This window comes from Megascapheus bottae, chromosome 15 (assembly GCF_031878675.1).
Source record: "Megascapheus bottae isolate mThoBot1 chromosome 15, mThoBot2.hap1, whole genome shotgun sequence".
In the NCBI taxonomy this organism is placed as follows: Eukaryota; Metazoa; Chordata; class Mammalia; order Rodentia; family Geomyidae; genus Megascapheus; species Megascapheus bottae.
The window spans coordinates 28,081,095-28,105,361 of NC_143523.1; the positions used below are offsets into that span (position 1 = coordinate 28,081,095).

Sequence of the window (24,267 nt, forward strand, 5' to 3'; positions counted from 1 at the left end):
GTTTCTTTTAAGAAGTTTTAAATGCTTCACTCTTTTCTACTATATGGAAATCTAAGGGTTATGTGAAGTCAGCTTTCAGACATTAAGTTTTCTAAATATCACTGCAAAAAGTCAAAGACCCTTAGAATTAACAAACAGTATAAAACACTTTTCAAAATTTAAATTCCAAGGCTCTTCCACTTTCACCAGTAATAGGCTCTGAGTTAATTGGAACTGGCAGGAGCAAGGGGTGATCTCTGAACACTGTGTGTGTTTGGGGGGGGGGGTGTCCTGGAGCTTGAACACAGAGCCTTAGGTTTTTGGTTCAGGCTGGTGCTCTACCACTTGAACCATATTTCCACTTCAGGCTTTTAACTGGTTAGTCAGAGATAGAGTGCCATGGAACTTCCTTCCATGATTCTCATTCAACCTCCTGGGTAGCTAGGCTTATAGGCATGAGCCACTGGTGCCTGGCTGAACATATTTTCATAAGCCATAACCTGCCAGTTTGCTGCTATTGTAATAAAAACCTGATCCTGAGACTGACAAACTGGTAAATTAGTTCATACAACAATTATTTTCTGATTACCTGTTGAGTATCAGGTTCTATTTTAGGATTTAGGGTAAACAATGAGTAGTTTTTCCTTCTAAGAGTGTGTAAATGGTATATGTATACCAATAAAATGGGAAGCCAGGTGCATACCTATAATCTCAGCTGTGGGGAGGCTAACACAGTGAGACTGTGAGTAATAGACCAGCCCGAGCAACACAGCAAGGCCCCATTCCAAAAAAAGGGGGGTGGTGGAGTGGTAGGTTAAACAACTGTCAGATGATCTGAAACAAGAACTGGACAATCATCTCAACTGAAGAGTCAGTGACATCTATCAACCTAGATGTGTCAAGATTCTAAGGGTCAAAGAAATGTCATTCTAGAAGGAGTGACTTGGGTTTTGGGTGTAGCTAACCTTACCAGAGTTTAATTGGGTATAGTCTCAATTAAGGAAGACTCTCATTTAACACCTTACAGCTGGATCTTTTCTCCGCATGAAAAAAAAAATTGAACAGGGTGGAAAGTGAAGTCTACTGAGTTGCCATCAACCACAAACATCAAGAATTACCTTATACAATTGACTATCACAGGAAGCAAGAACTGGCTTAAGGGAAAAATGGACTTCGAATCGCCAAAAACTCACGGTAGAAGTCATTGCTTAGAATTTCAACAGCAGAGGGCGGAACATCGGACTTCACCGACTGGAGCCCCCCAGGAATGGGAAAGTGGTCCGGGGCCAAGCTGAAACTTTTAGTGAACTCAGTGATCGGTCAAATATGCTGAACGTTCAATGCTGGACTTGTGTGGCTGTTTTCCATAACCTCTACACTGGTTATGACCGTTAAAGGATCCTAGGCGGATCCTCCGACCTTACAGTTCGGGGGTGGGGACGGGATGAGAAGTGAAATGAAACCAGGCTTTCAAAAGAATACCTTCTTGTGTTTCGGTTTAGGGAAAGAGGCTTAAAATGAGTAGGGAGTCATTTCCCAGAAGGACGATGTGGTTCTTCCCAGGGCCATGGCAGATGACCACTTTACAACACGCTCGGGGGGGAGGGGAGAAAAGGAAACCCATTCCAGGGGTAAACACGAACTCTTCGAGTCCGTGTGCAAACAAAACTAAGTTTCAGGGCACTAATCCAGGCCGCCTATAGCGGCCTCTCCGGAGTAGGAAGCAAAACTTTACGCCCCTCTCCAGGCGTCCCCGACCGTGGAACTCTTCCCCGCTGACCAGGTTCCGCTCTTTTGGCGCCTCGAGGTCGGGCGCGGCCAGGGCCTGGAGCGGAGGTCCGCGGCCCCCAACTCCCCCACGGCCTCCCCCTCCCCCCCTCAGCCGGCAGTACCTGTCCAGCATCTGCTGTAGGGCTTGGTCCGGCATCTTCTGCGGAGCCGGCGCGCTCGGCCAGGCCCAGGGACAATAGCACTGAGAGGCGGAGGAGTAGGCCTCAGTCCCGCGGCGGCCACGAACCCGTCACCCAGCCTCCCGGAGCAGCTCCGCGAGGCCGGCGGCTGCGGTGCGCGGCCAGCGGGCGCCCGCAGGAGGCGGTGGGGAAGGAGGAGGAGGAGCCTGGGCCGGGGAGGCGGCGATCACGGCCCGGGTTCCTGCCCGTCGGCCCGGGGTTCCGGTCCATGGACCGCAGGCGCCAAGTTGCTGCCGGCGGAGGAGCTACCTCTGTGAGGTAAGAGTCACCGCCTCCGTGCGCGCCGGGGTCACGACGCAGGGCGGCCCCAGAGCAGCCTGGGAGATGTAGTCCTCGGACCGTCCCCGTTGAGAGGCTGCACAGCCCGCCGGGACCACCGCCGCCGCCGCGCCCGCCGCCGCCGCCGCCCGGCCGGCGCCCTCCCGTTTTCCTTCCTCCAGGGGGAAAAAAATGTCCTTCGGGCCGCTTTCCGGGAAGCAGCAGGATGTGCCGCTCCCCTGGCAGTAGGAACAAGGTCAGTTCTCCTTGTGTGGGTGCTTGTGTCCTTAGTAATTGCCTCCAGGTGGGACCGAGCCAGGTGAGGGGTGGAAGCTAAAGGACCATTTCTGGGCCCGGTCCTCAGCCCGGGCGGTGGCGTCGGTGAGAAGTCCCCCAACCCCCGGGCCCCCGCACCGGATCCAGCGTGTGTCCCACGTCAGAGCCCATTTGGGGTGTTGTGGGGTAGGGTGTTACACAACCCCCACCCCCACCCCCGGCGAGGGTTCGAAGGCTTTAGGGCGTGACGAGGGGGCCGGCTGGGTCAGGGGGCTGCGTGGACCCGGCCGTTTCCACCCGTGTCTCGGGGTGTGCTTGGAGACGGGAGTCAGGGGGTTGGAAAAGACGAGGCACGCATTGGCTTCCTCAGTCAGAGAGCTTAGGGGAACTGACCGACTGTCTCCAGACAGAACGTATCTGTGAATAAACAGCTGTAGCTGCATCCGCTGTGTGTTGTCATGGTGTGTGTGCGTGTGCGTGTGCGTGTGCCTGTCCCTGCTATGGATCGCTGATGCATTCCTGGTCTCCTAGACACCTCCTAGCAGGTGCGCCGGGCTGGCGATCCGAAGGGAGAAGTGCTCTGATACGCTCAGGGATAGCTTTGGAGGCAAGAAGAGAAGCTGTGGGCTATTTTGGACGACCCGTGGTGTTCTCTGATTTGATGGGATGTTTGGTCTTTTCCCCGTGATTATGCTTTTTATTTTATTTTATTTTTTAGATTTTACTTTTTTTCTTTGTGAAAAACCTACATGCACACTTCATAAATAGACATTCCTATCAAAAGGCAGAAAATGAGAAAGCGAGTATGTTTCATTTCTGATGCGTGGTGTTTGGTATCATTTTTCTAAATGATAATGTTTTCAAAATACTTTTTAAATGTAGATTCCTACCATCAGCTCCTAATTCTCTGTTCAACAGTTTGCTCTCTGAATATGTTCGAATGAAAATATATAGTCAAGTAAATAAAATGACTAGTTTATTTGGCCTCTAGTTTTTGGAGTATGCTGTTGTGAAGGGCTTTAGGCTATTGTAAGTTCACCTTTTTTCTTTTCTTTTTTTGCCAGTTCTGGGCCTTGACCTCAGGGCCTGAGTACTGTCCTTGGGTTTTCTCAAGGCTAGAACTCTAACGCTTGAGCCACAGCACCATTTCTGGCTTTTTCTACGTATATGTGGTACCAAGGAATGAAACCTGGGTCTTTATGCATGCTAGGCAAGCACCCTACCACTAGGCCAAAATCCTGGCCCCATCTTTTTCCTGTGAGAAGGTGGGAGGGAGGGAAAATGAGCATTTAATTTAGTGCTCCGTAAGCTTTTCACCCCTATATGTTTTTCTCAGACTTTCTTCCTAAAAACACCATATACGTTGATTAGGTTAGTATAAACTGTCTAGTTTTTTGATTTATACTAAAAGAAATTCTCATCATAGTATTTATTATTATTATTATTATTATTATTTGGGCCTGGGCACTGTCCTTGAGCTTTCTCAAAGCTAGCACTCTACCACTTGATCCATAACACCACTTCCAGCTTTTTCTGTGTATGTGGTAACCAAGGAATAGAACCCAGGGCTTCATGCATGCTAAGCAAGCACTGTACTGCTCAGGCCAAACTCCTGGTTCCATCATAGAATTTCTATAATGCAGTTCTGTTGCTACCAAACTTTGTACAAATTGATCTTATTATACCAAGAAATTTAGTTTATATTTGCAGTTTTATTAAAGTCATTTCCTTGGCTGTTGTAAAAAACTCTTTGAAGTAGAGAAGAAATTCTAATTTACTGATGTGTGTGTGTATGTGGGGGGCGTGTATCTTTCGTGGTACAGTGATTACTTTCCTTGTACAAAATTTACTCCTCAGCATTATTTAAAAAAGAAAAGTTTCTGTCTGGCATGGTGGCTCAGGCCTGTAATCCTAGCTACTCAGGAGGCTCAAATCTGAGGATCACAGTTCAAAGCCAGCCTGGGCACTAAAGTTTATGAGGTGTGAGGTTCTTATCTCTAGTTAACCACCAGAAGACCAGAAGTGTTGTTGAGGCTCAAGGGGTAGGGTACCTAGGCCCAGAGTTCAAGTCCCATAACCAACAAAACAAAAATAAAAATACCCCCCCCCCAAAAAAAAACCATAAAATGAGTAAATCTTGTTCATTGGCTGACACCTGTAGTCCCAGCTACAATAGGCAGATTTCTTTTTGTTCTTTTTGGTGCCAGTCCTGGTCTGGGAATTGTCCCTGAGTTTTTTGTTTTGCCAGTCCTAGGGCTTAAACTCAGGGCCTGAGTACTAGCCTTGGTTGGGCTTTCTCAAGGCTAGTGCTCTTCCACTTGAGCCACAGCACCACTTCCAGCTTTTTCTATGTATGTGGTACCAAGGAACCAAATTCTGGTCTTTGTACATGCCAGGCAAGCACTCTTACCACTAGGCCAAACTCCTGGCCCTGTCCCTGAGTTTTTCTCAAGACTGTTGCTCTACCATCTGAGCCACAGCACCACTTCTGGCTTTTTCTGAGTAGTTTATTAGAGATAAGAATCTCATAAGAGGGCTGAGATTATGGCCTAGTGGTAGATTGCTAGCCTAGCATGCAGGAAGCCTTGGGTTCAATTCCTCGGTACCATATACACAGAAAAAACCAGAAGTGGCGCGGTGGCTCAAGTGGTAGAGCCCTAGTCTTGAGAGTGCCAAAGGACAGTGCCCAGGCCCTGAGTTCAAGGACAGGCAAAAAAAAAAAAGAAAAAGAAAGAAAGAAATCTCCTAAGAATCTCACTTTTCTGCCTTGGCTGGTTTAAACCACAATCCTCAAATCTCAGCCTTCTGAGTCATTAGGATTACAGATGTGAGGCACCAGTGCCTGGGAGCCGGAAGATTTCTTGAGCACAGAGTTTGAGCTCTGAATATTGTGGCAAGATTTTGTCTTAAACATCAATAAAGCAAGTTATTTACCAAATAACATTTCAATAGACTTGTTAAAAGAGTAATTAGACCATTTAACATGTTCTTGAAGATATCATCTAAAGAGAAATACAGATAAATATCGCTGAGAAATCTTTACTGTCAAGCCTTGCTTTTTTTATAAGTATGGGTAAAACTCATGATCATTAAAACTCATGAAATAAATTAATCATTGCGGAATTCCATTTTGTCTTTCGTCTACATTTTCTATGGCACTTGAATTTTTCAGTAAGATTAAAGATAGTTGGAATTATAATTTACTTTTTTGATTTTGAAGTGAAAATCCGTGTGTGTGTGTGTGTGTGTGTGTGTGTGTGTGTGTGTTGAACTCTGGGCCTTGTGGTCTTCTTGCTTGGCTTTTTCACTCAAGGATGGTACTCTACCCTTCCACTTCTAAAAACAGCTTAATTGGGAATGGATTAGAAGGGAGTGGTGTATGAAAATGAATGAGAGGGTAACACTTTAAAAAGAAATGTATTTATTACCTCATTTATGTAACTATAATCCCTCTGTATGTCACCTTTATAATAAAAATTAAATTATTAAATTAAAAAAATAAAACAGCTTAATTACTTAGAACTTAGTCTGAGTAAACCAAAGAGTGAAAGGCACTATCAGGGCTGGAAATGTGGCATAGTAGTAGAGTGCTACCCTAGTATGCAAGAAGCCCTGGGTTCAATCCTCAGTACCACATAAACAAAAAAAGCCTGAAGTAGCTCGGTAGTTCAAGTGGTAATGTGTTGGCTTTGAGCAAAAGAAGCTCAGGGAGCCAGGCCTCACGCCTGTATTCCTAGCTACTCAGGAGGCTGAGATCTGAAGATTGCGGTTCAAAGCCAGCCTGCGTAGTGAAGTCCTTGAGGCTCTTATCTCCAAATAACCACTGGAAAAGTGGAAGTGGCGGTGTGGCTCTAGGGGTAGGGCAGTAGCCTTGAGCTGAAGAGCATAGGGACAGCGCCCAGGCCCAAGTTCAAGTCCCATGACCGGAAAAAAAAAAAGCTCAGAGACAGTGATCAGGCTCTGAGTTCAAGCCCCAGTACTGGCAAAAAGGAAAAAAAAAAAAAAAAAAAAAAAAGAAAAGCAAGCTACTAATTTCTGAGGACTATACCAAACATGACAAGATAGTTTTAACCTGAAGAGTTATGTAATTTTCCTTCCTCCCTCCCTTCCTCCTTCTCTCCTTCCTTTCTTTCTCTTTCCTTTTATTTTCATTTTTTTTGAGGGGGGGCAGTCCTGGGCCTTGAACTCAGGGCCTGAGCACTGTCGTTGGACTCTCTCAAGGCTAGAGCTCCTCTACATGAGCCACAGTATCATTTCTGGCTTTTTCTATGTATGTAGTACCAAGAAATTGAACCCGGATCTTTGTGTGTGCTAGGCCAAACTCCTGGCCCCCTTTTTTTCCCTTTTTAGATTCTTGGCAGTACAGTGGATTGAACCCAGAGCCTACTGCTCATAAGACAGGTAGGAACACTCTGTCACTTAAACCATACTTCTAGCCCCTTTATCCATTAGTTATTTTTGAGATAAGGTCTTGCTTTATGCTTAGTCCAGCATGGGATATGATCCTGTTTGTGCTTCCCTTATTGCTGTGGATGACAAGCATGAAGTATTTCATCCAGCTATTGAGAGAGATGGAATCTTAAGAACTTTTATGCTCAGAAAGGCCGTCTTGAACTGTGATTCCCCCTATCTGTGCTTCTCAGCTAGCTAGGAGTACTGACTTAAGACACTGAAATACTTTTTGGTTGAAATACTTCAAGATTAGATTTTTAAATTCTTGATTATGAACTGTTCTAAATATGTCAAGAAACCTAAAATAATGTATCACCTTAATAGTCTTTCATCATACTTGTTTTGAATTGATTACCAAAAAGGACCCTGAAGGTATTCCATAGAGGAATGGTATAATATGTTAAGATGCTTCAAGAAGTGTTAATTACCACATTCAATGATAAACTGCAGGCTGAATTATCATTAAAGGCTATGGAAAGTTCTTCATTAATTTCTTTAGCACGTGTTCCCAGAGAATTTATGATAGGTATGGGTACTCTAGTAGCAAATTTAAACTAATAATTACCCTTTAAGAACCCTGAAAATGTTTGTATTTTGAAAAATAAAACAAGTTACTTGCCATAAAACAATGGTAATATGGTAGGATACGAGGAAGTATCAAATGAATGGCAGAGAAACACAAAAGGATATAGATGTTGAAGGACTTGTAAGCTGACAAGAGTACAGAACTTCGTGTTAAATGGAATGGGATAAGAGAAATAATTATTTTCTAGTTGCAAAGGTAGAGAGAATCTGGAGTTAGGATAAGGATAAAAATATGCAGAGGAATTAAAGTCTGTTACTTGAATGGTAGGTTTCTGTTGTATAACTGGAAAATATCATTGCCTGATTAAATAGAATTAAAAAGGTCTTGAATCTATTAATTCTTCAACAAATATTAGGCACTGGAGATACTGATGAGTAAAACCCAGTGCAGTTTGCACTTACAAAATTTATAGCTAGAAATGGGAGAGAAAATTATATCAATGTTAGGTTACAAATATGGTACATAGTTTTATGAGAAATTACAGTTAGAGATTTGATCCAGTCAATGAAATTAAAGCAAGTTTCTCTAAGGAATAACTGGTAATAAGAAAAACATAGAAGGGAGGAACATCTCAGACCAAATAACCATTTGTGCAAATGCCCTCTGAAGGAAGGCTCTGTGATGAATTGGAGAAACTGGTAGTCAGTTCAAAACACAGAAGGATCTTAAGGCACCAAAGTAAGAACAAAAACAAAAAATAATTTGTGAGCCAGATGATGGCTCACGTCTGTAATCCTAGCTACTCAGGAGACTGAGATCTGAGGATCAAAGTTCAAAGCCAGCCTGGCCACTGAAGTCTGTCAGACTCTTATCTCCAATTAACCTCCAGAAAACAGGAAATGGGGCTTGGTTCAAGCCTTGAGCTGAAGAGCTCAGGGACAGTGCCCAGGTCCAGAATTCAAGCCCCATGACCCACAAAGGACTATGTAGAAAAGAATTTTGCAAGACAATGTAAGTTATTTTATTTTTGGAGGAGATAGAAATTGCTGGCAGAAGGGAAGAACCAACCATAAGAAATGGACTCTACCTAATGATAGTGGATCTCCCACGTGAGCCTAGTAACTCAGGAGACTGAGATCTGAGAATCATGGTTCAAGGACAAATCTGACAGACTCTATTTCCAATTTAGCACCAGAAAGGTTGTAATTGGAGCTGTGGCTGTGGTAGAGTGCATGCATTGAGCAAAAATGTTCAGGGACAGTGCTTAGGCCCTACATTAAAGCCCCAGGACTGGTACAAATAAAAATCAAAACACCCCACCAGCAACAAGAATAGATAAGATTTTGTTCTGTAGCTTAGGCATCAAACTTCTGATCTTGTTTCTACTACCTGAATGCTTTGGTTGCAAGTGACAACCACTATGCCCAGTCACAGCAAGAAAGACATAGAACACAGACCACAACCGATGTGAGTTACCTAGAACTCACATAGGAAGATGATTTACTAAAAAAAAATTTTTTTTTAACGAATGACAAAAACTAAGAAAAATGGGGCTGGGAACATGGCTTAGTGGTAGAGTGCTTGCCTATCATGCATGAAGCACCACTGGCTTCAATTCCTCAGTACTGCATAAGCAAAAGAAGCTGTGGCTCAGATGGTAGAGTGCTAGCCTTGAGCAAAAGCTCAGGGACAGTGTTCAGCCCCTGAGTTTAAGCCCCAGGACTGGTAAAACAACAGCAATAACAACAAAACAGTTTAGAGGTGACAAGTGTGTACAGATTCTTTTAGGAGTAAAGTTGTTCTAAAATTGATTATACTAACAGTTATACAACTCTATGAACTAAAACCTTTTGATTGATGATAATATTGTAATGCTGAATTATATCTTTATAAAGTTATTTATAGTTATGAACTATTAAATCAAATTAAGTATTTTCATAAATGTCAATAATGAGAGGTTGACCAAAATATAGCATCCATGAGTTAGGATTTTATTGTTTCATTACCATTAATTCTGGTTAATTCAGTCTTCACCAAGGGACATTTGATTATGTCTGCAGGCGTTTCTGATTATTACAGTAGAGAATACTACTGACATCTTATGAGTAGGTGGGATACTAGGGATATTGTCAAACATTCTGCTGTGCATAAGATAGCCTCTGATTAAAAAAAAAAAAAAAGAACTATGTAGCCTTCCTGGGCATGGTGGTACATGTTTGCAGTCCCAACACTGGGAAGACTGGAGGAGGAAGATCACAAGTTTGAGGCCAGCTTAGCCTACAAAGTGAGATTCAAAAAAACAAAAATGTTTTAAGGAAGGCTACATATGATGGCACATGCCTGTAATACCAGCACTTAAAAGGCTGAGGCAAAGGGTCCCAAGTTCTAGACCAGACTGTGTTACATAATTCCAGGTTAACCCAAGCTGCTATAGAGAGATCCTGTCTCCAGAATTAAGGTTCCAGTAGCTCTAATGTATCATCCTAGCTACTCAGGAAGCTGAGATCTGAGAACAGAGGTATAGAGTCATCCTAGGGAGACAAGCTTACTAGACTCAGAACTATAATTAATAACCAGCCAAAAGCTGGAAGTGAAGATATTGCTCAAGTGATAGCCTTGAGGTAAAAAGAGAATTAAAAGCAAGGCCATGAGCTGGGAATTGGCTTAGTGGTAGAGTGCTTGCTTATCATGTATGAAGCCCTGGGTTCGATTCCTCAGTACCACATAAACAGAAAAAGCCAGAAGTGATGCTGTGGCCTAAGTGGTAGAGTGCTAGCCTTGAGCAAAAGAAGCTCAGGGGCAGTGCCCAGGTCCTGAGTTTAAGCCCCCCGGGACCAAAAAAAAAAAAAAAAGGGGGGGGCGGGGAATTTGGCCTAGTGGTTAAAGTGCAAAAAAAAAAATAATAAAATAAATTTAAAAAAAATATTAAAAAAAAAAGCGAGGACCTAAATTCAAGTCCCAGTACTGGTACACATACAAACACATATACAGAGTCTATCTACCAGGGTAATATTGCTTACTTTATAGCAGTCAGAAAGCAGAGAGAGACAGGAAGAAGCCAGGACAAGATAAATTTCTCCAAAGATACCCTTAGTGATCTACTTCCTTCAGCTAGGCCCCACTTCCTTTTTCCAGAGCCTCCCCAAATAGCACCACCAGCTGGAGATCATGTACTGTACAGTACATGTGCTCTTGGCAGACGTAAGCCAAAACAAATATCATGTCTATTCTATTATCCTATTTGTTTTTATTTTTTAGGTTACCATGCATGTATTAGGTTGCATTCTAGAAAGATATTTTGCAAGTGTTAAAATTATGACCTGTGTTCTGTCTCTTGGTCTTTTCTAGCTACCCCACCCTCCAATTAGTAATTATTGCCTTTGGGTTGTGAGACTAAATACCTAGAGTGGAATCTATTTTTTGTTTTATTTTCATGTTTTTTTTTTTTTTTTTTGGTCAGTTGTGGGACTTGAAATCTGGGCCTGCGTGTTGTCCCTAAGCAATTCAACTCAAGGCTACCACCCTAGTCCTTGAGCCACAGCACCACTTGCAGTTTTCTGGTGGTTAATTGGAGATAAGAGTTTCATAGACTTTAGTGCCCAGGCTGGGTTTGAACCTCCATCCTCAGAGCTCAGCCTCCTGAGTAACTAGGATTACAGGCTTGAGCCACCACACCCGGCTGCTTTTATTAATTTTTTTTATCACAAGATTTATTTTGTAGTAAAATTTTTTTAAGTCTAGGTATGCTAAAATACGCTTGTGATCCCAGCACTTGACAGATTAAAGGAATAAGATAAAGAGTTTCAGGCTAATATTGGCCACATTGGAAGGTCTTGTTTCAAAACAAAATAAATGAAAAAAAAAAAAAAACTTTTTTGTGCCAGTCCTGGGCTTAAGCTCAGGACCTGAATGCTGTCTTTGCACTTTCTCAAGCCTAGAGCTCTACCACTTGAGCCTCAGCACCACTTCTGGCTTTTTCTATGTATGTGGTACCAAGGAATTGAACCCAGGTCTTTGTGCATGCTAGGCAAGCACTCTACCACTAGGCCAAACTCCCGGCTCCTGAATGAATTTTTTTTCTATCAGTCAGTCGTGGGACTTGAACTCTGGGCCTGGGGGCTGTCCCTGAGCTCTTCAGCTACCACCCTACCCATTGAGCCACAGCGCCACTTCCTGAATGAAAATTTTTTTGTCAGTCATGGGGCTTGAACTCTGAGCCTGGATGCTGTCCCTGAATTCTTGAGCTCAAAGTTAGTACTTTACCCACATTGAGCCACAGTGCCACTTCTTATTTTCAGATGGTTAATTGGAGATAAGAATCTCAAGGACTTTCATGCCAAGGCTGGCTTAGAACCTTAACCTGCAGATCTCAGCCTCCTGAATAACTAGGATTACAGGTGCGAGCCACTAGTGCCCAACTGAAGGATGATTCAGTGCTTAGTTTGAGTGAGTGAGTGTGTTTTTGTTTGTTTGTTTTTTGAGTCTTCCTATGTAGACTAAGTTGGCCTAGAATTCTTGATTCTCTTCTGCATTCTGAGTGCTGGGACTACAGACATGAGCCACCACACCTGGCTTTCAGCAGCTTTAGGAAGGCACAATGTTGTAGATGTTTATTTTGAAAAAGAGGAAAGGTAAGAAAGAGTAAGAGATATGTGACTTAAAAGTGTGGTTTATTATCATTTAACAAATATTTATTGAACCTGACTTGCATTGTATCTTCTTTTTAGAAAAGTAAACTAACAACTGGGTGCCAGTGTCTCATATGTATAATCCTAACTATTCAGGAGCCTAAAATCTGAGAATCATGGCTTGGAGCTAGCCCAGGAAGGAAAGTCTGTGAGAGTCTTACCTCCAATAAACTACACACACAAAAAAGAAAAAAAAAAGCCAGAAGTGGAGCTGTGGCTCAAGTGGTGGAGTACTAGTCTTGAGCAAAAGCACTGAGACTCTGAGTTCAAACCCCAGAACTGACACAAAAAAAGGAGGGAAAGAAGGAAGGAAAGAAGGAAAAGAAAAAGAAAGGTAGAGTAGCAATAAATAAAAAGTAGCCATGTATATGGTCTATTGTAAAATCTAACTGGGAGGAGATGAAGTATGCAAAGATGAAAGCTGTCCTCCGTGGGCATTGCTTGTCATCTACTTACTATCAGCAGTGGGCAGATGCTGGGCATTCGCATGCTTCCTTTCCCAGCCCCATTGGGTCAGCAAATGTGTCTTCCCTTTCATTTGGTGAATATTGAAAAAAAGGAAGATCAGAGTAAATAGATGTGTAGTTGAAGACTGCTATATAATTTTATAGGCATAGCTGACATTTGGATTCAGGTATGGCAGACTTCATGTAAAAATAATACATAAGTAAAACAGTGAATAAATAACAGTTTAAAGAGTAATTTATAAGAGAAATCACAAGACTATCAATAATTTATCATGGGAGAGATTTTATAGGCAAGTCTCCCAGGAACTGAAAGAAGTTACTGCATATTGAAGTCTGGGCACGCTTCTTGAAGTCCTTCTGTGTCCTGCTTAAATCCTTGTAAGTTAGTAGAAAGCATAAATTTAACAGCTGTGGAGAAAAGGGAACGTTTCATAACTTGATTATTCTAGAATATGAGCTTCATGAAAGGAGGAGTGGTACCATACCTGTTTTCTTTGCTACTGTGTCTCTGATGCCTAGCACAGAGTCTTGGCATTCATTTATTCATCAAATATTTGGTGAATTGAGAGAGGGGATAGGGAAGGAGAACATGAAGGTTTAGCTCTTTGATAAAGTGCTTGCCTAGCATCTGGAAGGCCCAGGTTCAGTTTCTAGCAGTAAAATGATGATGAGAAGAACAAGGAGGGAAGAGACTCATTTTTTTTTTTGACAGGGTCTCCCTATAAAGCTAAGGCTGTCATCAAATTCCAGTTCTCTTGACTCACCCTCTTAAGTACTAGAATTACAGAGGTGAACCACCACACCCAGAGAGCGAGAATTCTAGGGTAAGAATGAACTTTGTGATGTTGGATTAGAGTTGAACATCTCAGTGAATTATAGTTACACACAAACTTGTGCATACATATACTTTCTAGCTCTATTTGTTGAGACTCTGTTAGGCAATGACATCTCAGAACTAATGAATAAGCCTAGTGTTTTTCCACTAGGGGAAATAGGGCTTTTTGGAAGAATTGCTAAATCTAGACATAGGCAGGAAAAGTACTTGAGTCTGGAACATCTGTGGTGCCAAAACAGGAAGGATTCACAAAATGATGGGGCTTTGTAAAAAGCCCCACAAGCCAATTTGAAGGGACTCCAACGGCCAAGTCAAGGACATTTTGAACAATCCAATGCAAAATAACAGTAATGGATTATAACCCATGCAAAATATGAATTCATGACTTGATACTAATAAAAATAAAATAAGTCAGGAAAGAAGGAAAATTCTTATAATAGCATTCCAACTAATAGAATAACAAGAGTAATGGTGCAAATAACGATCATTAAGGAATGTTAAAATTGGTGGATGAGTATTACAAATATTTACATAGGCAGATTCCCCCCCCCCCAGATATGTGAGTAAAAGGGGAAAAAAACTAGTAACTTTTTCTTTTGGTGCCAGTTCTAGGGCTTAAACTTGAAGCCTGTGCTGATCAGCCTCCTGAGTAACTAGGATTATAGGCAAGAGCCACTGACTTCCATCAATAGTAGCTATTTTATGGTAATAAAATATGGTAGACATTACCTTAACTAAGATTAAAGTTCAGTCAATGCCATCAACAAATCTTGTCACTAAGGAGGCTGAAGAAGGAGGATCATGAGTTTGAGGCCTACCTGTGCTACACAGGACAAACTACATCATAAAACTGAAAACAAAACAATGACTAGAAAAATCTCAGGCTTAATTACTAGTTGGATAAAGGTTGAAATAGCATGTGAATCATTTTTCCAGCAGTATTCCCCAAAAATGTTTGTAAATATTTTGAATTTTGAAAGTATTTATGTGTAAAAATACCCTAAAGCCATGGTAGAAGAATATATTTCGTGATAAAAAATTAGTTTGTTGTTCTGTGTTTATGTTATGCTAGGGAACAAACTGCTCAGAGCTTCAAATATGGAAGGCAAAGTCTAAGCTACATCCCTGTCCCAGAAATTAAGGTTTTTTGTTTGTTTTTTTTGTTGGTGATGGGGCTTGAACTCTGCCTGGACGCTGTACCTGACCTCTTCAGCTGGAGGCTGCTCCCTACCCCTGAGCCTGGGCATTGTACCTGAGCTCTTCAGCTCAAGGCTACCACCCTACCCTTGAGCCAAACCCCACTTCCCATTTTCTAGTGGTTAATTGGAGATAAGGGTCTCAGGTCCTTTTGTGCCTCAGCTGGTTTTGAACCTTGATCCTCATGTTCAGCCTCCCGAGTAGCTAGGATTATAGGCGTGAGCCACCGTGCCTGGCTTCTATAGTAGCTTTTAAAAAGCCCTATGCCTACGGTGAGTGATTATGTGTGACAGTTTTTTGTAAAAGTACTAAAATGGAAGCCAAGCATCAGTGGTTCATGCCTGTAATCCTAGCTACTGGCTCAGATCTGATGATCTCAGTTTGAAGCCAGCTAAGGCAGGAAAGTCCATGAGACTCTTATCTCCAATAATCTACACAAAAAGTGGGAAGTGAAGCTGTGACTCTAGTGGTATAGTACTGGTCTTGGGCACAGAAGCTTTGAGACAGCCCTCAGGCCCTGATTTCAAGCCCTAAGATAGACACAAAACAAAAACAAAATATGGTGTTGTGCCAGTTCACATCTGTTTATGGCTATTATACCTTTTCATGGCTTCTAAGATTTTAGGAATAAATGCTTTTCTTCTCTTTTAGTGTTTAATTGTTATGACAATGTCACTCCTTCCTCACTCCCAGTTTTTGCCTCCCATCTCACCCACAAGTTGTATTACTTCATTTTTAACATTGTGTCCTGTGAGTGCCATTGCTGCATTTGTTCTGTCATTGTTTCCTCCATTTTTGTGCCTCCCCATACGCTTTTTTTTCCCCCCAAGTCATGGGGCTTAAATTCAGGGCCTGGGCTCTGTCCTCAAGCTCTACCACTTTGAGCCACAGCTCCACTTCCTTTTTCAATTTCTTTTTGTTAATGCTAAAAATCAAACCTAGACCCTTGTGAATGTTAAGTATGTAGTCTTGTCACTGCTAGGTAGTATATGTGTGTGTTCACATGCCTGTGCACCAGTCTGGAACTTGAACTCAGGGCCTGGGCACTTCTAGCTTTTTCTGTGTATGAGGTATGGAAGAATCAAACCCAAGGCTTCATAGATGCTAGGCAAGCACTCTACCACTGTGCCACATTCCCAGCCCCTACTAGGCATTCTTAACTCCTGCTCCAACCCACTTTATTTATTCCTATATTTATTCATTTATTTATATTTCTGGGTATTGCCTTAGGACTTGGGGGTTATCTCCCCTAAGCTTATGCTTTCAGATCAGAAGGGAGTAACTGGCTGATGCAGAGTCAAAGGCCGAGCTTCTTCAACTCCTTTGAGAATAAATACGAAGGATTATTCTAGCACCAGTGCTCACCACAAGATCAACTCAGGAATAAACTTGCAATCACATTAGGAATCAATGTCTTCCTCTCACTATTCCTGATTTTATTATTTCCTTAATTGTGCCTTCCCCAAGAAATCATTTGCATTCAAATCTTGTTCTCTATGTTTCCACGGGACTTAACCCATGAATCTTCCCATTTAATCTTCTTACTCTGAAGGGTTAGTAATATTGGAATTTCTTTGTGTGTCATTTTTGTTTCTTTAAACGAAGCTTCCTTAATAAACATAGCAACAAGTTCCAAAATTAAGGAGTTACTTGACTAACTTCCTTTTTTCTTTTTTTTCCTTCCAGTCCTAGGGCTTGAACTCAGGGTCTAGGCAGTGTCCTTGAGCCCTTTGGCTCAAGGGTAGTGTTCTGCCACTTGAGCCACATAACCATTTGTGGCCTTTTTGGGTATGTGGTACTGAGGAATTGAACCCAGGGCTTTGTGCATGCTAGGCAAGCACTCTACCACTAGGCCACACTCCCAGGCCCTGTGTGTGTGTGTGTATGTATGTATGTATGTATGTATACATGTATTCATATATATGTAGCCAGTCCTGGGCTTAGGCTCGGGCTGAGCACTGTCCTTGGGTTTTCTCAAGGCTAGAACTCTACCACTTGAGCCACAGTACCACTTCTGGCTTTTTCTATGTATGTGGTACTGAGGAATTGAACTCAGGTCTTCGTGTATGGCAAGCACTCTACCACTAGGCCAAACCCCCAGCCCTATATGTTTATATTTTTAAAGACAGGTTTTCATATGTCCCAAGTTAGTCTTGATCTTAACCACTTCTGATTGACTCCCAGTACTGGGATTACAGACATGAAACACCACTGCCAACCTTAACTTTTTAAATTAAATTAGAAAATAGGACCTCTAAAGGAAGAGGCTGCTATGGGCAGACATCTGACTATAAAGCACACATGAGTAGTGACTGGTGCTAGTTCTGTGGGGTTTGCCTGGGTGTGGCAGTAGGTGAAGGATAAGAGTTTGAGCTTTGGAATCAAAATAGACCTATACTGTATTTACTCACTTTATTAATTGTAATCTGCAATTATTTGTTATATTTCTAAGCCTGGGTTTTCTTATCTGAAGAGAGAAGAATGCTAATTTGCTCTTTTAGGATTATTATAAGGACTAAGTCATACTGAGCACTGTTGGGTGGCTTCTACCTGTAATTTAGCTCTTCAAGAAGCTATGATCTGGGGATCAAGGTTTGAAGCAAGCCCAGGCGGAAAATACCTTGAGACTCTTACCTCAGTTAACTAACAAAAATCTAGATGTTGAGGTGCATCTCAAGTGGTAGAGCTTCAGCCTTGAGCTAAAGAGTCAAGTAAGAGCATGAGGTCCAGAGTTCAAGCCTTAATACTAGCATACACAAGAAAAACTCACTTATTCACTCAAGGCTGGTACTCTACCACTTGAGTTACAGCTCCACTTCCAGCTTTTCTTTGTTGTTGTTTTTGTGGGTCATGGGGCTTGAACTTGGCTGGGCACTGTCCCTGAGCTCTTCAGCTTAAGGCTACCACCCTATCCCTGGTCCTGGGCATTGTCCTTGAGCTCCTCAGCTCTAGGCTACCACCCAACCCTAGACCCTAGCTCCACTTCCCTTTTCTAGTGGTTGGGAGATGAGATTCTCAGGTCCTTTTATGCCTTGGCTGGCTTTGTACCTTGATCTTCAGATTTCAGCCTCCTAAGGAGCTAGGATTATAGGTGTGAGCCACCACACCCAGCTCCTTTTTATGGGTTTTATTTGTAAATAAGAGTTTTATGAGGCTGGGAATGTGGTTTAGTGGTAGAATGCTTGCTTAGCATACATGAAGCCCTGGGTTCTTTTCCTCCATACCTCATACACAGAAAAAAACCTGGAAGTGGTTCTGTGACTCAAGTGGTAGAATAGCTTTAAATGGTGATCCTCAGATCTCAGCTTTCTGAGAAGGTAGGATTACAACTTTGAGCCACCACTTTCACCTCTTCTGCTCCTCCTAAAAATTAATTCAATTCAGGAAATTCTTATCTATATGTCAACATAAACATCATAGAATGCTAGTATGAACATCATCCTTTACTAGATGAAGAAATTCTCTCAACCTCCAAATAACATAAAATTAGTCAATTAAAAAAACTGCAGGGGGGTCGGGAGTTTGGCCTAGTGGTTAAAGTGCTTGCCTAGCATGCATGAAGACCCGGGTTCGATTCCTCGGTACCACATACATAGAAAAAAGCTGGAAGTGGTGCTGAGGCTCAAGTGGTAGAGCTCTAGCCTTGAGAAAGTCCAAGGACAATGCTCAGGCCCTGAGCTCAAGCCCAGGACTGGCAAAAAAAATAAATAAATTAAAAATTAAAAAAAGAGTCTCACAGAAAAAAATAAAAATAAAAAAAAAATAAAAAAACTGCAGGGGCCGGGAGTTTGGCCTAGTGGTAGAGCGCTTGCCTAACATGCACGAAGACCTGGGTTCGATTCTTTGGTACCACATACTTAGAAAAAGCCGGAAGTGCTGCTGAGGCTCAAGTGGTAGAGCTCTAGCCTTGAGAAAAATCCAGGCCTCAGGCCCTGAGCTTAAGCCTAGGACTGGGAAAAAAAAAAAAAAAACTGCAAGCCTGTAATCTAGTTAGCTACTCTGGAGGCTGAGATCTGAGGATCACAGTTCAAAGCCAGCCTGGACACTAAAGAACTTTTGACTCTTATCTCCAATTAGCCTCTAGAAAACGGGAAGTGGGGCTGAGGATCAAGGGGTCTGGTGGTAGCCTTGAGCTGGACAGCACCCAGGCTCAGAGTTCAAGCCCCATACCCCCCTCCCCCCAAAAATATGCACTCTGTAGTGCATATTTAAAACCTCCCTCCTACAAATTCTGCTTTCATAAACTGGAAGCAAGATCTAAGAAGAGACAGAATAATAAATCTAGTCCTTTAAGAAGAAACATTAGCTTTACACAGCTTATTTGATGAAAGTTAGTGGAAAAGAGATGAAGAATCTATATGTGAGCGTACAATTTCCAGGTTGCCCAAATGCCTATCAATATTAACTTTGGATTTCATGCATTGACCTTTATTGCTTTAGACTTTATTAAAATGCTTTCATACATACTGATATAATTCTGGTTATTTAGATAGAGCAGCTGTTCCTGGGCACCAGTGGTTCATGCCTGTAATCCTGTGATCATTGTTCAAAGCCAGCCTAGGCAGGACAGTCCACTAGACCTCATATCCAAAATAACCAGCAAAAAGTCAGGCTGAGCAAGCATGAGTTCCTGAATTTAGACTTTTGTACTAAGTGAGGAGGGGCAGTTGTTAATATTGTCTCCATTTTATTCTAGAGGAAACAGACTGAGAAACTATGAATCTCCAACTCTAAATGCTTAGGTTTGAATTCTGGATCCTTTACTTCACAATAGTATAACTAGGGAAAGTTACTTTGGCCTTTGTGTCTTCATCTGTAAAATGTGAATGCTGAAGGTATAGCACTCTTAAGGTTACATGAAATTACTCATCACTTGCCATCCATAGCAAGTAGTGTAAATTCAATAACTTTTCTTTTTTTTTTCTTTCTGCCAGTCCTGGGCCATGAACTCAGGGCCTAAGCATTGTCCTTGGGCTTTCTCAAGGCTAGAGCTCTATTATTTGAGCCACAGCACCACTTCCAGCTTTTTTCTATGTATGTGATACCAAGGAATCGAACTTGGGTCCTTGTGCATGCTAGGCAAGCACTGTAGCATTAGGCTAAACTCCCGGCCCTCAATAACTTTTTCTTTCAGATCTTGCTATGTTGCCCAAACTAGTCTCAAGTTCCTGGGCCCAAGCAAAATTCAGCTTCTCTTGTAGATGAAAATGCATGGATGTGTCACTGCTCCTGAATATTTGTTATAGCTGATAGCACCAAGCAACTAATACCTGGTAGTACTAATACTACATAGATTCTTTCTTTCTTTCTTTTTTCCTTCCTTCCTTCCTTTCTTTTCTTTCTTTTTTCTTTCTTTCTCTCTCTTTTCCTCTTCTGTTCTCTTCTGTTCTCTTCTCTTCTGCCAGTCCTTGAACAGTGCTCATGACCTGAGCACAATCCTTGGCTTTCTCAAGGCTAGAGCTCTACCATTTAAGCCACAGCACCGCTTCTGGCTTTTTTTTTTTTTTTTTTTTTTTGTCTGTTGTGGAGCTTGAACTCTGGGCCTAGGCGCTGTCTGTGAGTTCTTAATTGCAGATAAGTTAAGTGGTTAATTGGTCTTTTAGTGCCCAGGCTGGCTTTGAACCAAGATCCTCAGATTTCAGCCTCCTGAGTAGCTAGGATTACAAGTGTAAACCACTGCGCTTGGCACCTCTGGTTTTTTTCTATGTATGTGATACCAAGGAATCAAACCCGGGTCTTTGTACATGCTAGGGAAGCAATCTACCAGTAGGGGAAACTCCCAGCCAAGTAGTTAGATGTTCTAATTTGTTTAACCCAAAGTGGTAGGAGATCTATTTTTTGGGACAGTAGCTATATATACTTATTTTCTTCTGAATTCCTCAAGCAAAAAAACAACTATGACTTCATAGTATCACTATGTCAAAACCAGATCAAAACTTAAAACACTTTTGGATTTTGGTTTAGCTAATTAGAGCAAGGGCCTAAGGCAGACAACCTCTTAGTAGACTTACATTGTTCATATTGAATTGAATCGTTGGTGACTTATAAAGTACTTTAAAAGGCATTCTAATTAGTGAGCTGGAAGAGTTGAATTCCAATCTAATCTAGTCTATCTATTTCTAGACTCCCAGGCTTTCCTACTCCCAGGCTGGAGATTGAACACTGGGCCTTGCATATGCTAGAGAACTTCTCTTCCACAGAGCTACACCCTGGCTGTAGATACATTCCTTATGAACTGTGTCTTATAACATCTCTGAGCCAGGTTTCCCACTGTTGGGAACTGCCAACTATCATCCTTTAGGTTGTCTCTCCAGCTGTTCACAATTTGTTTTGTGGAATTTTGTAAAAATAGCCCCTTTAGGCAAATGCAGTTCTACAATAAGGTTTTGAGGTTGGTGAGGAGAAATGGGCTGGATTGGCAGGGCGCAATCCTAGCTATTCAGGAGGCTGAGATCTGAGGAACAAGGTTCAAAGCCAGCCTGGGCACAAAAGGACCTGACACTCTTATCTCCAATTAACCTCTAGAAAATGGGCTGCGGCTCAAGGGTAGGGTGATAGCCTTGAGCTGAAGAGCTCAGGGACAATGCCCAGGCCTTCGGGTAGGGCAGTGGCCTTGAACTGAAGAGCTCAGGGACAGTGCAGAAGCCAAGGTCAAGCCCATGACCCACCCACCAAAAAAAAAAAAAAAAAAAAAAGAAATGGTCTGGATTTCAGTCTCTACTACTCAAGGTGAGGATTCTGTACAATCCCTTCCCTGCACAGGCTGTTAAAATCAAGTGAGTAGGCCGGGAGTTTGGCCTAGTGGTTAAAGTGCTTGCCTGGCATGCACGAAGACCCGGGTTCGATTCCTCGGTACCACATACATAGCAAAAAGCCGGAAGTGGTACTGAGGCTCAAGTGGTAGAGCTCTAGCCTTGAGAAAATCCAAGGACAGGACTCAGGCCCTGAGCTCAAGCCCAGGACTGGCAAAAAAAAAAAAAAAAAAAAAAAATCAAGTGAGTAATTGAAGAGAAGGAGCTTGAGGGAAATCTCTTTCCCTCTGTGAATTGATATTGCAAGAACACTGTTTTAAAATACAGGGTGTGTCTGGGTCTGCATCTACACAATGACCTTGCCTTTCCTCATGTTGTAATGATTCCTATGATTCTTTTGCCTGTGCAGAATCTGTTAATTGCTGCATGCTATAGCAGGCAGGTTTCCTCTATTACTTCAATCTTAGACTAGTCTTGCATTCTACATCTTTGAAGACTAAAATCAGTTTTGATGAGTCATCTTCATGAAGACAGTCAGCTGATTTTAGAACTTGCTCGAGTCAGAACGAATCTTGCCTATTGGTAGAATCTGGAATTCTTTAGTTAAAGCTTATCTCTGTTTTTTAAGCAAAGGTCATTACATAAAAGCTTTGTGTTAGTTAGATGCATAGGGTTCTAGCCTATAATTGTTGATACTGAAGAGGCTGATATCTGGAAGATATCAGTTTGAAGCCAGAGCTGACAGAACAATTTGTTAGATGTCACCTCCAAAACAACCAGGAAAAAGCAGGGCTGGAAGTATGGCTCAGGTAGTAGAATGCCAGCCTAAAAAGCACAAGGCTCTGAAGTTCAAATCCCAGTACTATCAAAAACAAAAAAAATGAAAAGCTTTGCATGAATGGGAGACAGAGGAGTTGTTAAACAATGAACCCTCTTTCCACACCATTGAAGCCCAAACTGGTGCTAGGATCATTTGGATCAAATAGGAGAAGACCAACCAAAAGACAACTCTGGAGTGAAATCTGAAATTAGGCACAAGTTCTGACACTCATTTTTTTAAAAACCTTTTTCATTATGTTTCTATTTTGTCATTTGCTATTAGGGACAATAACAGTATTTGCCTTAAGAAAAGGGGGTCAGGCGTGTGGCTTGGTGGTAGAGTGCTTGCCTAGTATGCACAAAGAGCTGGGTTCGATTCCTCAGTACCACATACACAGAAAAAGCCAGAAGTGGTGCTGTAGCTTAAGTGGTAGAGTGCTAGCCTTGAGGAATGTCCACAGTACTTAGGCCCTGAGTCCAAGCCCCAGGACTGATAAAAAAAAAGAAAGAAAGAAAGAAAGAAAAAGGATGTAGCAGTATATCCAGCATACGTTGTATGCTTTGTAAATGTTAGCTGATACTGTTACTAAGTTGGAGGCAAGATTTCCTTCACTAGATTCTTTTTTTTCTATTTTCTTTTTGTTGGTATTGGGACTTGATCTAAGTGCCTAGGTGCTGTCACTGAGCTCTTCTTTTTCAAGGCTAGTACTCTACCATTTTGAGCCACAGCTCTATTTCTAGTTTTCTGGTAGTTAACTAGAGTCTCACAGACTTTCCTGCCCTGGCTGGCTTTGAACCATAATCCTCAGATCTCAGTCTCCTGAACAGCTGGGATTTCAGGCCTAAGCCACCAGTGTCTAGCCCTTCACGGAATTCTAAAGAACTAAAAACAAATTGTAGTGCCTGTCCTCAAGAAGCTTAAAGTTAGTTGAGGAGTTAACATAGTTGTAACAGAAAAGGTAAATAGAAATAAAAAGCAATACCTATGTGGTATAAATAGTTGCTATTGTTAGGAGCTGATGTTTGAGCTGAGATCTGAAGACAGAAAAGACTGGCATAAACAGTACTTTAAGAAGTATTTTGCATAGGGTTCAGAATAGGGTAGGGTTCAGGATTATGAGTAAACTAGTTTTCTTGGTGAACTAGTGATAGTGCTATCTGAAAACATAGTTGAGATTAGGTGGGAGAGTCCTGTGAATACTAGCCTAAGTGTTTGTTCTTATCCAGTAGATCATGATGAATGATGGATGAAACTTGCACTTGGAAGTGTCCAGCAGACAGTTGAGAGCTCTTGGGAAAATGCTCAAAGTCACAACTATCTCTTTGAGAATATAAGCTGAAAATGAAAGCTGATAATCCCTCTAAAACCTGCTCCTTGAGAGGGGCCTCTTGGCTCCAGTTTTGTGAGGACAACTTTTGAACAGCATTTAAAATGAAATGGTGAAAACTGTCAGGAGATTTGAAGAATAATTTACAACATAACCAAAGTAGGGGTTATGCCTCTGAAATCTCATGAAAGAACATGTGGATATATATATATATATAATTATATATAATATCACATATGTATATATACATATATATATATATCATTGGAGAAGAAATGACCCATATATAAAGCTGAACTGTTTTGTACAACCATTTTGCAGTGTTTGCAGGGTTCTTACAACTAGCTTACCATGACCTAGCACTCAGGAGGCTGAGGTTGGAGTTTGAAGTGTTCCAGGCCAATGTTGACTACGTAGCAAGACCCTATGGTACATAGACTGTATATAAATAGATATAGATATAAATATATAGATGATGTACAGGAGAGCACATTGCAGTTAGAGGGAGTCAGCTTGCATTGGATAAAACCTAAAAATAGCACTTTTAATGACTAAAAATTTAGATGGTGGTATAAGATTATAAATATCTTTGATAGTGGGGCAAAGGAGCCAATCTAGAGCCTTGCTTATACTAGACAAATGTTCTACCACTGAGCTATACACCTAGCATTTTCACAGATTTTTGGTCTGTGATAACTGTATATAAAAATATCTACAATC

General features: G+C 41.8%; 2 protein-coding genes across 9 annotated transcripts in view; one reads left to right on the forward strand and one right to left on the reverse strand.

Moving 5' to 3' along the window:
- Positions 1–2,146, reverse strand: part of Marchf5 (membrane associated ring-CH-type finger 5) — a 31,805-nt gene extending 29,659 nt beyond the window's left edge. Inside the window, exon 1 of the mRNA XM_090346268.1 lies at positions 1,872–2,146. Coding sequence (XP_090202394.1) covers positions 1,872–1,906 — 35 coding nt within the window. The 5' untranslated portion in view covers positions 1,907–2,146. The remainder of the gene's footprint in view (positions 1–1,871) is intronic.
- Cpeb3 (cytoplasmic polyadenylation element binding protein 3) overlaps positions 2,132–24,267 on the forward strand; it is a 175,890-nt gene continuing 153,754 nt past the window's right edge. For 6 of the 8 annotated variants that reach the window (XM_090346256.1, XM_090346263.1, XM_090346264.1 and 3 more), the window contains exon 1: positions 2,277–2,463. The gene's annotated coding sequence lies outside the window, so the exon portion shown is untranslated. Of the gene's footprint in view, positions 2,208–2,276; positions 2,464–24,267 lie in introns of those variants that run through there. The other 2 variants (XM_090346262.1, XM_090346258.1) reach the window with 2 other exon arrangements.